The sequence below is a fragment of the Helianthus annuus genome, chromosome 13 (assembly GCF_002127325.2).
Source record: "Helianthus annuus cultivar XRQ/B chromosome 13, HanXRQr2.0-SUNRISE, whole genome shotgun sequence".
Taxonomy (NCBI): Eukaryota; Viridiplantae; Streptophyta; class Magnoliopsida; order Asterales; family Asteraceae; genus Helianthus; species Helianthus annuus.
The window spans coordinates 112,706,330-112,721,344 of NC_035445.2; the positions used below are offsets into that span (position 1 = coordinate 112,706,330).

Below are 15,015 nucleotides of genomic sequence, written 5' to 3' on the forward strand. Positions count from 1 at the left end.
CCTTGTATTGGGAAACCTTTTTAGTTAATTACTGTTTATACGGATTGCAACTAACGGCACTAAACGCAACTCTATCACTCAAGTCCCTACTACATAATACCGATTAGTCGCCGGTGCCAGGCGAACGGGTTATTAGTTGATAGCGCTATTTAGGTTTTACCAGCCTCACACCGTGCCATGGTATGGGATCGGTCGTGAACTAATGTACTCAGGCATCCGTCAATGATGATAGAACATTGACATCGGGGCATCCTGCGGAAACGCAAACGGTTACCTAGTGTTCGGTATTGGAAAAACAGTTTAGTCGCTAACTTTTGGGGTAGCTCCCCACGGCATGTATAAACGGATAAATTAACTGGTGAAACAAGTTTTTGGAAATTAAAGCTGGACAACTAGTGAACTCACTCAGCATTATTGTTGACCCCTTACTGCATGCTTTGCAGGTGGCCAGTGACTGGAGCAGCTGCTTGGGATGTGTAGTGGTCGTCTGCCCGTGTGTTGGGCATTTACTATGCTTACCTTATGAACATTGTTTAAAACTGTTAATTATGCTTCCGCTACATTTACTCTGAACTTAAGACTTTGAACACTGAACTTGATAGTTGCTAATCTTATGGTTAGTAAGCATTACTTTTGTTATTAATATAAGTTGTCAGTATAATTGGTGGCTGGATCCTGGTCAGTCACGCCCTCGAAGCGGGTGTTATCCGCGGGTGGATTTTGGGGGTGTGACAGAGGAGGAGGAGGAGGATGAGGACAAGGAGGAAAAGAAGGTGAAGTAATATCAGGATAGGGAATAACATGAGAAGATGATGAAGGAATAATAGGAGAAGATCAAGAAGAAAGAGAAGAAACAAAAGTAGAAAGCGAAGGAGGAGGAATGAAGAAAGGAATAGAATCTGAAGAAGTTGTGGGAGTAGTAGAACTCCCCGGAATGTCAAAAATCGACTCATGGAATCGAACATGTAGAGAAGTATACGTACGAGACGTATGAGGATCATAACAAAGATAACCAAGATGAGATGGAGCATAGCCAACAAAGATACAAGGAGTAGACTTGGGTGAAAGTTTATCCGCTCGAGTATCACCTAGAAACGGATAACACAAACACCCAAAAGTACGAAGAAAAGAGTAATCGGGACGAGATCCAAAAAGAAAGTCACAAGGAGATGAGTGATGAAGAACCGGTGATAGTAACCGGTTAATAAGGAAGGCAGCAGTGGCATATGCATCATACCAGAATATCTTTGGTAACCGAGCATGAAACAAAAAAGCTCAAGCTACCTCAGAAAGATGGCGGTTTTTCCGCTCAGCAACCCCATTTTGTGGGGGAGTATAGGGACATGAAATGCGATAAGCGATGCCAGAATCTGAAAGAAAATGAGCCATAGATCCACGAATGAGCTTAGGAGCACCATCACATTGAATATGCTTGATGGTGCAGGAGAAAAGGTTCTCAACAAGCGGTTTGAAATGCCAAAAGCAATCAACCGCTCGAGAACGACAAGTCAAAGGATACATCCATGTAAATCGACTGAATCATCAATCAAAGTAATGAAATATCTGTATCCATCTCTAGACATAACAGGCGAGGCACCCCAAATGTCACAATGTATAATATGTAAAGGTGAAGTAGAATGAGATACAACTGATGTAAAAGGCAATCTAGTTGATTTTGAAACACTACAAGCGGTACAATGTGTGTGTTGGGTTTTGTTTGTCAGATGTAAAAACGAACATCTAGACAAAACATCATCAGACGGATGACCCAACCGATAATGCCAAGTCTCATGAGAAACAGAAGTGAAAACAGCAAGTGAATATAGCTGATGTGGACTACCACGTGTGTGATGGAGGAGCTGTCCATCAAGAGTCTGAATGGACAGACCTAGATGTGAAAAAATAACAGCTATAGGATGATCAATCACTAACTGCGTAATCGATAAAAGGTTATTGGCTAAGCCAGGAACCATAAGAACATGTCTAAGAGTAAGAGTACGATCAGATAAATGAAGCAAGGCAGTGCCAATGTGAGAAATAGTAAGAGCCATATCATTGCCTACAACAACTCGCTCAGAGCCGATGTAAGGAGCCGCATCAAAGACAATAGAAAGATCAACAGTCATATGCGCAGTGGTACTAGAGTCGGGTATCCAAGAATCAACCTTTTCACAAATGTTGGAAAAATCTGCTGTAAGCCCAAAATGAGAGACACCCGGATCAAATGTGGGCTGGACAGTTTGTGTATAGGCTTGTGGTGACACATGAGATTGTTGCAGTTGTGAAGTAAACACATTTTGTGATAAGTTTGGGCCTGAGCCCAGTAAAGAGGAAAACTGCCCAAAAATTCGTTGATCCACTTTACATGCTGATCTACACAAATTATCATTTTCACTAGACAAATGCAATCCACACAAATAACTAGTAACATCATCATCTTCAATAGGCGAAACCCTAGAATCAGAAGTATGTGATCCACTGCCGTAAACCATTACTTTATCGTCACAAAGCGCGTTTGCCATCAACGGAATCTGAACCGTTTCGTCTAAATCGAAACCACCACCACTAAATTGATGATAATCTTGAGCACCGTTGCCGTTGTTCGGACTAAATCGATTATGAAACGAATCCTCGATTTGATTCCACTGTTCTGAGGAAGAATTCACACCATTTGTGAGGTGAAGCAAAGAAGGAGACACACTATCTCTCAGAAAAACAGAGACAAAATCATCAGATCTGATCCACGCTTCTCTTGCATCTGAGTTAACCGGAAGTGGTGCAATCTCGCGATTCAGAAAATGTAATAGACCGAGAGCCTTTAAAAGAGTAAGAATTTGATGGCTCCAATTCAGAAAATTATAATTATGAAGCTTAATTGGCATGAAACTGGTGATATTTGGTAAAGTTTGTGTAGAATTTGAAGTGAAATCAGTCATGTTTGAAGAAGAATTAGAGTTTAAAGATGCTGCCATGAATGAAGAAAGAAGAAGAAAAGAAGCTCAAAAAGTTGATCGGAAAAAAAAAACGAAGAAGACGACCGTAGTTGATGAGTTTGGCCAGAAAATACTGCCGGAAAATTAACAGAAAGGGCAAAGCATGGCTCTGATACCATAAAGAGAATATCAGACTCAAGAATGTCAATATCATATCATAAGCAGTAAGTAATATCAATACAAGCACCTTTATATATAGGAGAACAACTATACAACTAATCATGCTAACTAACTCAACTAACTCACATACTCTAACTATCTAACCACCTCTGTATACTCTAATACTTATACTGAACCAGCTGGACCTCTAAACTGAGCGAAATGGCCAGTTTGACAGGGTTAAAGAGTAACACGGTTCAGTTTATACTTTGAAAATCAGGTTTCATGGTTTGGTTTACAGTTTGAAACCAACGGTTTCGTTTATAGTTTGAAACCAACCAGTCAAAATATTAATAAAAAAATACTTTTTTGAATCTATATTTCCTATCCTTTTCTCTACTAAAAAGGGTAAAATGTTCATTCTTATTTTTTTAAAGACTAACATTGAAAATTTAACGATTCCGTGCTTAAAAAGTACCAAACTGTCAAAACCGGTCTGTTTAAGCTCATCTAAAAACCGTAGTTACTTGTTCAGCCAAAAAATCCCTTCAAAACCAACCGAACCAGGCGTTGGTTTCTTAAATACTGCAGCAAAATTGTCAACATTCTGACAGCTACATTTACATAATACAACTACAGCAAACAAGTTAAAAGCATGATAACCCAACAGTCACATTAATCATCTAACTATTATATACATGAATTTCACTTCACCAAATGTACATCCTGAGGTTTCAATATGAACATCTATTGAATTCAAGCGGTTAGCTCAGCCTAGTCGCTAATTGGCTCAGCTTGGCAGATTACACGATACATGTACAACAAAAATAATAAAAAAAAAAGAAAAATACAACAAAAGAAAAACAGCCAAGAAAAGTGGAGGTTAATCCTCCAGAACATGGGGCAAAAATCCTAATACATCTCACATTCAAACACAGTAGTAGGTTCTAAGTTAAATCACCACAGAAACATCAGCCACAACATAGTTTAAAGTTACATGATAATTTCAAACAAACTTTAATTGATAAAATCTGTAAATCAAGTCGCTCGGATTATCATCATCATCATCGTCTAAATCTGTAGGCTCAAACCCTAGGTCTGTTTCGCAACTCGCCGGTAAATCTCTGAACAGCTTAACTTCCCTACCAATGCAGAAAAAATATCAACAGCAGCATAAAATATAAATTTATTTCCCATCTATCAATGTTCAAATACAATTGGAACAACAAATGTTGGACTAAAAGTAGATTTTATATATCAGGAAAAAAAGTAAATGAAGAAATCATCTATAGATTAGCAAATGAAGTATAGAGTTGGTAAATTACCTTTAACATAGATAACTCACATTCATCAACTTGATAAACAATTCAGAGATAATCCAACTGAGTGCAACAAAACCGCAATTGAGAAAGCTCGAGTTTCACAGATTTCAAGACGTGATTCCTTACAAAGTCGTACAACACCGCACAGTCATTCGGCGGTTACACGCCGCTTCTTCCCATAGTCAGCATCTCTAGATCTAGACCTATGTTCATCCTCTTGAGCCAACCTCGATTTCCCGTGCCCACGCGAGGACCGCCCCCGCTCCCACTCATCATCATATTCAGGTTCAACCTCTCTATACCTATGATGATCAGCATATCTGTCCCTTTCATCCCTGTGGCGGTCCCTACCACGCTCCCGGTCACGTGACCGTTCACGATCGCGGTCTCTGTCTCGGTCACGCGATCGTTCATGGTCCCGGTCACGTGATCGTTCACGGTCCCGCTCGTCTCGGTGCCTTCTTTCAGGCCACTCTTCTTCACGAACATCTTTTTCATATCCGACTTCACGGTCTCTATCGTCTCTATGTCTTCTATCTTTTTCTTTTGCCGGATTGGGCCAATCTCCTCGATCATGGCTACCTTCACCAAACTGTTGATCAGACACAGCTTCTTCACCGTAGCTCGACTCACCGACTCTGCCACCCTGCTCATCCCCGGCCCACCCGGGCATATTCGGATCGGACCACATTCCCATGTTCCCGTCCGCACCACTTCCTGGCATCATACCCATTCCGTTCATCGGCATTCCTCGCCCGAAAAACGCAGGGTTAACATGGGGTGCTAACCCGGGTAATGCAGGTGGGAAAGAAGGCATCATACCTGAAAACGGAGGTGTCGGTGCCCCGGGGAAACCACCGTACCCTCCCATTCGGCCCATTGGGCCGCCAAAAGACGGATCGAACCCTTGGCCCATCATCGACTGAGGATGCATCATAGGCGGTGGTCCAAATCCATTTCCGCCGTTCATCATACCACGCCCACCTCTACCAGGCCCGCGACCCGCCATACCTTGTGCGTTACCTCTACCCCAATTCCCTCTTCCGTACCCTCTGTTGTTGTCACTGCCACCTTGAAAGTTACCGCCAGCTGGCATATTGTTTCCGCCCGTTTTACCCGGAACATCTCCGGGTCCTCTCTTCCCTTGAGCCGCATTAGACTGGGCCATCTGTTGGTTTCTATTCACCTGTGCCTCTCCCATTCTTTTAACACTAAATGGAGAAGCGAATGCAACAACACAGGGACGGCCATTGAACACATGCCCGTTCATACCCTCTTTACAAGCTGCAGCAGCCGATGGATCATAAAACTCAACTTGACAATACCCTTTCGATTTCCCACTAGCTTTCTCGTCAAAGAACTTCACCTCCTTCACGTTACCGTACTTGCAAAGCTCAGACTCGAGCTCCGCATCCGTTGTCCACCAATTCAAATCTCCAACGAAAAGAATTGTCCCACCTCCCCCACCGCCCATGTTCACACCACCACCACCGCCGCCAACGCCACCACCAACGTTCATTCCACCACCGCCACCGCCACCATTACCATAAACATTCCCACCCGACCCGTTAACATTCCCACTACCAGCATTACCTAAACTACCCATATGAGTCTGCTGCTGTCCCATCCCTAAGTTTGGCATACTACTGTTATTATTAACCTCATTTCGACTCTCGGTTTCGCCTAATTTAACCACAGACTGCCCTATTTCAACTCTAGGTTCACCAAAAACATCATCTTTGCACCCTACCATCTCATGTTTTACTCCTAATTCAACTCTAGGCTCACTGAAAACCTCATTTTTACTCTCAAACTTCCTATCATCCACCACTGGGTGAATAACCGGTTCAACCGGCTCCTCAACTTGCTCATTTTTCTTAACAGACTGAAGAAAACCTTCACCAACATTAACATCATTATACAAATCCTCATAATCATCATCATCTTCGCCTAAAAAACCCTCATCCACGACGGCGGAGATGGCTTCGTTCCGGTGGAACTGCTCGGTTGGATCTCCGCCGGCGTCGGTTTGATTCATACCTCCTAATTCTCCTAAATTTTCCTAAATTTCTAGGGTTTTTTTCGGTTCTAGGGTTTTTTAGGGGTTCTAGGGTTTATGCGGATTAACACGAAGTTATTATTATCATCTATGAAATTGAAAGAGAATAAGAGAGTGAGATGTTACCAGAATGTTCAAGAACTTGAAAGCATTGGTTTGTGTGTAGAAGAGATGTGGATCGATTGAGGGTTTGATGGATAAAGAAAAACCCTAGTTTTATTTGATTTTTGAAAATGAGGTGTTAAAAGAGTGTATTTATTGGCTTGGGTTCCTTCGAACGGTGAGTGAAGACGGGTTGTTTTTAGTTTTTATTCGGCTCGTAGTTAAATGAGGCGGTTTGGCTTGATTGAGTTTGAGCTTGGCTCGTGTAAAGTTTGAGATTAAAGATGAGAAATATCGAATTGAATATAGGGTAATGTATCGATATGGTATTGGTACTTATCGAACATATACGGTACGGTAATGAATTTTTGAGTTTAGCTTAATTTCAGTGTTAGTATTATGTGGTACAATACTAGTTCAGGATTATTAACAATATTGTACCATACCGGCAATGTTCTCAGACCCGGACCGGACCGGTCGGGCCGGGATCAGCTGCAAAAGCTAGGCCGGTTCACTGCAATAGACCGTTTCTGCAATCGACAGGAGGTTTGGCCAGAAAATCGGTGACCTGTCGAACATGCCGTTGCTTCACCGGAGGTTCTAGCCATCATTGATTTGGCCAAGCCACCTCATCATCAACTCCTGCGTCTTCCAATTAAGAGGTTATGGTGGTCCGCGCGCCGGAGCACGGTGCCTCCACCGTGGGTATCCCGGATGCATCTCTGATCCCTCTCTTTCTTTGCTAACTTCTGCTGTCTCTCTATCTCTCCGGTTTGAATGAAATATTGATTCAGGAAGGGCAGTGCTTTTTAATTTTGTGAAGTTTAAAACTATTTAGATACACTACAAATCAAGATGAAGATCCAACGGCCCATAAACATTGTTGACTAAGCAATACTAGAAAATAGTATTCTAAGTTCTAGGTTTGCAGAAGTTTACAAAAACACAAAACATAGCTTACTCACTTTTCAATTTTTTAAGGGAGTTAATAATCCCACATGGTAATATCTTATTCTCACATGGTGTATACGGGCCGTATAAGGTTATGCAGCCCGTATAACCTTATACGGATCGTATACACCATGTGAGAATAAGATTTTTGTCTGGTCGTATATAATGTATACAACGCTTTATACGGGCCGTATAACGTTATACGACCCGTATATTTCCAATTTCGTCTGAATTAAACGTTAGATTTCTCGATATCCGTGCGAGTTATTTGATCTGACGTTAGATTCCTCGATCCGCGTGTTAATCATTTGATATGATGTAATATTCCGTAGAAACGTTTATATAAACGACACTAATCTTATTCATTTTCATTCAACTTCTATTCGTTTCTTCTATATTTCTCTGTATTCAAATTATATTACGTTATCATTGTCGTGGTGGAACATTTTCGGTAGTGACTCGGCTAACGAGTCGAATTAGGAGAGTGATAAAAAATCAGAATAACAATCCAGGTGTGTTTGATCTAAATGTTGCGTTCGATCTCAACCTTGCGTCTGATGCAAGTCAGGATCCTTGGGGTTTGGATGTCTTTCAACCTAATTATGTTGGTTATTATGCACCGCCGCCCGTTGGTTTTCAATCCCCTCCTGCTACTGGTGGACCGCTGCCCGGTAGTTTTCAACCTTCTCCCGATAGTTTTGAATCTTCTCCCGGTAGTGGTGGACCGCCTGAGGGTCTAGACGCTGACCAGGAACCTAGTGAGTTTACAAGTGATCAGGTATAACATTTATTTGTACGTTTATTTGCCATACGTTTAATATTACTATTTATACATTTGAAGTCAAACAAACGACCAGTAAATAAACACGAAGCAAAAGCAAAGCAAAGCAAAGTAAACTTAATCTCCGAACACATACCGAGTACGATTTCTTCAATTTCACCTATACGAATAATATATATATATATATATATATATATAGGGCCAGGATTTAGGGAAAACGGTGAAAAGTGTGAGAACAGTGAGAACGCTTATGGATCGTCAGATCAAAACAATCTATGGACAAGATTGGCGCGGTGGCGTTTTCGTAAATAACATCAATTTTATTGCTTGGAACGTGCTTCATTAAGGGTAAAAAAGGTAAACATCATTTCTCCATAAAACGCTAACTAAATACAAAACGCCAAAATTGAAAGATGAGACGTGTTACAGACTTAACAGATAAAGCCGAGCAAAATAGTAACTGAAACGATGGATATTTTATTAATTGCACTTATTAATAATATCCCGCCTAAACTACGCGCTAAAGACATCCTATAAACAGAAATGTCGACACCTTCCATTGATCAAAACAAAAAAAACAAACGCCATGGTTCCTAAATACCACTCACTGTAAAACACCAAAAAGTTGAAAAAATCAAAGATGGCAAACATCGTTTCTTGGATATTCAATATTGTTCTTCGTGAAGTTTCATTGAATGGATTGTTAGCTGAGGGGGGGGTAACTCAATAACATTTTGCTGCTTGAGATGGACAAATCTTCAAGAAAAAGAGACCGATGACGGACATATGTCATTTTATGGTTATGCAAAGGCTTGTGGTTTCTGTAATTTTTTTTGTGTCATACAGTTTTGCGGTTGCTGTTATCACGGAGATTATATATGGTGTAAAACACCAACAGACTTTACAATGCGGAGCAGCTTGCTTTGGCGCATTCATCTCAGCTGCGCAATTGTTGTGAGGAATTGCCCTATAGTTGGATCGAAGGGGATTTTGGTGACCATTAGCCGCTAGAGAAGCTCAATTGCCTAGGTGAATTTGAGGGGAGAGCAGGTGCAAGCGTTTTTATGATATGTTCCTCAGACATCGACATCGACTCACCATCTAACCACCATATCTGAGCACAAGTTCCTAATTACCACAGCTACCACCTCTATCTTCCCCTCTACACCAAGAGGGAATCTGAGTTATGGTGTTGGTAATGGCGGTGTGTTGAGGGGAGCAAAATTTCATTTTCAGCGAATTGTTAAAACACCGCAATTATCATAACTAGATGATGATGAACGTGCGTAGAACATCAATAAGGGGCTTTTAAAGCCTCCATATCATGTTTTAGTGTTTGTTGTATATATGTCAAAGTTACATGTTTAGAGTTGAATATGCTAAATCACATAAATCGGTTTCATAACACACATCCTAGCACCCCACAGATGACATTTGTAATTTTTTTAACTACAGCGTGTGATACTCAACCAAGTATAATCGCTGGTGCGATGAAGTGAAATTTTTAATCTGATTGACGTCTAGTAAACTGTATGAATTTATTTTTTGAAGCATAATGTTTAGAAAACAGACTCATCAGTTCACTGGTTGTCTTTCTAATATACAAAAGCACCATTATAACATGTTTTTCAATAACAATACCATTCACAGTCTATATACTTTACCAAACAGATTCGAAAAAGCATTTCACCTCCTCCAAGTAACCTAATCTCACTGGGCACTGCAATATCCTCTTTTTTGGTCATCACCTGAAATATACACCCAAAGATACATTAATCACCATTACTGAATCTTGCAATTAATGATCATTTGGCTTGAATGGGAAATAATACTTACTTTGGCGACTGAGAGGCACCTCGTCGTCGTCAGTTTCAGAGTCACATAAGTTATCATCAACGCTATTGTGTTTGAGGCAATGAAAGATAATGATAGTGATCCAGTGAAGGTTTCTGAGCGATTATGCAAAGGCTTGTGGTTTCGTATGGGATATACATGACACGTTAACGATCCTCAATACAACAAGGCTAATTTGTCATTGCCTTACAAGTTCCTAATTCATTTGGTGATACACGCGTTAGGTCACACGAAAGGTGGTTATGATGTGTCAGTCGATTACATCATGTGCATCCTTACATCGTTGATTCTAAATCAGCCGTACAATATTTCTCAAGTCGTATTTGATCACATGGTAGAAAACACTAAGGTTGAGAAGTTCTTACAATATCCGAGATTTGTTCAAATGCTGTTAGATGACAAGATAAAGAACTTGGAGAAAGATGATAAAGATGAATTGGTTCTAAAGCATATGACAAATGAAACTCTTCAAAGGCTGCAAATTTACAAGAATAAGAAAGATATACCTACAGCAAGACGAACATCCGTAGCGATTGCAAATCCGAACTATGTTGCTCCAGTAGAGAACAAGTGGAAGCATGACGATAGTGACTCTAGTAATGAGAATGAGAAAATGGAGTTATTTGAAAGTAAACTGTAACAACCCGACCTTTGGGATCGTTACCTGTCGATGTCATTTCTTTCGTAAACGCTTGTACTCTTGGGATTCGATTAACATCATGGGTTAAACTATCTTTTCGAAACATTTTAAACGCATATTACAACACTTACTTAATCACGATTGTCGCATTTTAAACGCTTATTATAACGCTTGTTGCTTAAACGCTATTGCAACGCAAACTCAACGAAAACTCGAAACACGGATTATTTATAGTATGTGTGTTAAATATATGATTACTTGTTTGAATGTTTTGTGGTTATCAACGTAACGATTATACGCTCAAATGCTCACTCGCAACTGATCAAACGTATCGCAACGCTTAACAAACGAACCAAAGTTGGAAAACCAACTCGCGCAAACTCGGCCGTCCGCCTGAATGGCCATCCGCCCGGATGGAGCCATCTGGACACCGTCACTCGCACCGACTTAACCCTCGCTCACCCTCTATAAATATCCGCCGTACACCCTCATTCTAACACTTTGACACCCCCATCCGCTCCCAAGTCTCAGACGCGATTCAAGGCCATTTTGTAAGCTTTTACTCTGAATCTTCGTCAAATCTTCATCTCTAATCACTTCTACTCCCTCTTCTTCATCAAATCACACTTGCACACACGCAGACTTTAAGTTTTTCCCAAAAACCTTTGATTTCAGACCCCTCGAAGGTGGTTTCCACTCAATTTACTTAGGCAAACTATTGTGGAGCACCATCCAATCAAGATTGGTTCAAGATCTAAAGGATTTTCAACGTATTTATGAAACTTCTCTTCGATTCATACAAAACACTGGTGAAATCAACTCAGTCAGACTCTCGACTCGTTCCTTAGTCGAAAGTCGGCTCAAACACTAATTTCCACCAAAGAGATGGACCGATTAACGGGTCAAACATGAAATTCCATCAAGGACAACCCTTTTATCAGAATGGGCAGAGCCCATCCGGACGAATGGACTGGATCTGGTACTTTTCTATTGCTTGACTCGTCGTCACACCATCTCCGTTAACCAAAACCGTTGTTTAAAGAAAAGCTTGACAAAACTCTAACCACATACCATCCGCCCGAATGGCCATCCGTCCGGATGACCATCCGTCTGGATGATCTGACCCTGATAATAATCGTTGTTTACTTTTGTGTTGCCACTACTGTTAGAACATTTTTTAATCAAAACTTTGAAACTTTCAACGGTTCACAAACAACCACAGACTAACCGAATGACCATCCGTCCAGATGGAACCCGCCCGCTCGGAAAGTCTGTTGAACACTTAACTCACTTTTACCCCACTCGACACTCTGATTTTCGACTATGTCAGCACTTGGAGGACTTATGCTTCTGTTCCCGTACGCAGGCTGACTCGACGCGCTCCCTTCAATCTAATCCAGATTGTGTTTACTTGCTAAACACACACGATGAGTATACTTGAACCCATTTTCATTTAACACACTTTTGGGTGTTACATACGTTCTATATCAAAACACAACACATAACGCAAACAATTTATAAACGCTAACCGCTCCCGCATGCTATACGTGATTTGTTGAATGCTTGTTACTATGCTTATACAGTGTTGCACTAGACCGCCTCTAGCAACGGTAGTACTATACTTTGGACTCAGCACCTGTGTGACAGGGGTTGCTAGGGATCACATTACTTTGCTTCACGTGTTCACTTCGGTGAACATGTGACGCGCATACTCTACAACGCAGTCTCGTGGTTAGGTTGTATCATTGTTGGTAGTTACATGCTTCGCCCGTTACGTGTTACATGCTGGTTATGCGTAAACGCTTTTCATACTATTATCTGTGCAAACTTGTGTACTCACCTTTACTTTATTTATTGACTTTTATTTTAACGTATGTGACAGATTGATTGGATGTTATGCTGCAAACAAGTAGGAAGTCTAGAAACACACCAAATAAATCTGAGTTGTCGGAATAGATCTTGTTTTTGAGACTGAATATTTGTAATGACTGTTATGCTTTATTTGTTTAATAGTATGGGATATTAAACCTTATATATATTGTCATTTAATAGTTGTTATGGATCCTCATGCACAATCTGTTTCGCTCAGTGCCACGCCCCGATGATTCCGCCATCGGTTGGGATGTGACATAAACGATCGAAGTGGTTTATTAAAGATGTTGAAAAGAAAATAAGGAGGAGAACTACACCAACGCAAACACCAATACAACCACACCTTGTTGATGAGCCGACTGATGATGAAGCACAACATGGTGATGGAAATGCTGAAACTGGTGATCCTGATCCTTCTGATGTGAATACAACTCAAGAGATTGAAGATTTAGTGACGGGAGGAACAGAAAATGTTGAAAATGTTCAGGAAGATGTGTATTGTTGGTGGAGAAAGAGTTGAAGGAATAGTCGAAAGTGATAATGAATCAATTGAAAGCGATATTCCTATGTCAAAGATTGCTCCTTCTTCACATGATCCAAAGAACAAATGGAGAAAGAAAGAAAAGGCATCCAAAAAGCGCAAAGGCAGTGATGAAGAGGATGCAACATATGAACCATTAGGTGCTGAGGTTCAAAAAGTAAAGAAGGGGAAAGGCATATTGAAAAGAATATCACAGTCAACTAATTCTCCTAAGGCAAAGAAGGCTCGTAAGAGTACGACGAGATCCATCAAAATAACAATTGCTGGCGAGCCGATAGAAACTACTCCAGAAAGGGTGGAAACTTCAACAGTTGAGCCAACTGAAATACCAATTCTAACTCCTCAAAGTTCTCCTATTCATCAATCGGTACCAAAAGAGACTGAAGAAGTTCAACGCACACCGCCACAACAACATCAACAAGTCTAGGAACCAGAATCAATGACTAAGAAAGCTGATATACCAAGGCATTCTGATCATTCTGCAGAATTCAATGAAGCCTTTGGTAACATTCCTTTGGGTTCTGGACCGGTGCATTTAGAAGATATTTCAGACATACCATTCTTTGATGACGACAATGTTGAAGTTAGAGTTTTAGAGCTTGAAAAAGAAAAAGTGGCTTCTGATGAAAAGATTAAGAATATAGAAGTTGAGAACGTCGTTTTAAAGAATGAAGTGCAAGTTCTGAATGATAAAGTTGCAAACCTTGAAGCAGGCAATGTTGCAATGAACGAAGTAGTTGAAGGTTTGGTAACTTCAAGTGAATAATTATCTTCTTCTAACACCATGTTGAATGCAGAAAATGAAATCTTAAAGAAGATGGTGAATGATCACGAGGCTGATAAGAAGATCAAGTCGAAGCAGATTGAAAAGTTGTATGCTGTTCTTGAAGACAAAATGGGTCTGAATGTAGATGCTGAATTTGATCAGATCAGAATCCGAAGAGCGGAGGCTCGGAGGATTGAGCGTGAAAGATTGCCAGCTAAAGTAGAAACAACAACAACTTTTAAAGGCAAAGATAAACTTGATGATGTTTCTGACATTACTAAGTTTGAGTTAGTTGGTGAGCCAGTGGTTGTTCGATATAGTAAAGAAGAAAATAAAAGGCTTGCTGAAGTTGAACAACGTCGCAACAAAAACAAGAATGTCGATAAAGATAAAGACGATGAGGATGAAGAAGAAGAAGATAGTGATCTTCGTGACATCGACAACTACCAGGAAAGTGATAATGATGACGATGACGATGATCAAGGTGGTAATGGTATGATGATAGTGAAAAGATCTGGTGTTCATCAGGTGCAAGGTTACCTGGATGATTCACTGAATGAAGATAGAGAGAGAGAGAATGTAAATTCTCAGGGGGAGAAAAGTTCTGGAGCTCCTCACGATGCAAAATCAGCTGAAATTTTCACTGAGGCTATACCAATAAGCTCAGTTTCAACTGATACTCCTAAGGTGATTTATCTCTGTCACGATGTGGAGGAAAGGGAGTATGTTCCTAATTATACTCATGAAGAGATGATGAAAAAACTGGGTGTTTCTAATGAGAACTTCAAATTTGATTTTGAAGATGATTTAGAGAAGTCAAATCCTAACGAAGCAGGTGATTATGTATTCAAGATTGTTGATGAAGCAGATAATTTCGACAACGTTGTCATGGAAGATGATTCTGAATCTGACAATGAAGAGCCTTTTCATTATTCCGGTAAAGGTTCAGAGGATTTCCTAACATTTGCCGAGTTATTCTCTACACACAATGAAGATGAGGTTCAGAGAAAAGTAGAGGAAAGAATTCATGATCAA

At 40.5% G+C, this 15,015-nt stretch overlaps 1 protein-coding gene across 2 annotated transcripts; it reads right to left on the bottom strand.

Moving 5' to 3' along the window:
• Positions 1-3,907: 3,907 nt before the first annotated feature.
• LOC110898975 (cleavage and polyadenylation specificity factor subunit CG7185) lies at positions 3,908-6,715 on the bottom strand. 2 transcript variants are annotated; one of them, XM_022145833.2, is made up of 2 exons: positions 4,418-6,715; positions 3,908-4,229 (listed from the first exon to the last, which is right to left on the bottom strand). In XM_022145833.2, the coding sequence occupies exon 1, from the start codon at positions 6,450-6,452 to the stop codon at positions 4,563-4,565; it is 1,890 nt and encodes a 629-aa protein (XP_022001525.1). In that variant the 5' UTR covers positions 6,453-6,715; the 3' UTR covers positions 3,908-4,229; positions 4,418-4,562. The 2 variants fall into 2 exon arrangements, with proteins under 2 accessions (XP_022001525.1, XP_022001524.1); XM_022145832.2 differs by having other exon boundaries at positions 3,908-4,234.
• Positions 6,716-15,015: the final 8,300 nt, after the last annotated feature.

Excerpts from the sequence above, each read along its gene's own strand:
- LOC110898975 (XM_022145833.2), bottom strand. The coding sequence starts at position 6,452 with ATGAATCAAACCGACGCCGGCGGAGATCCAACCGAGCAGTTCCACCGG.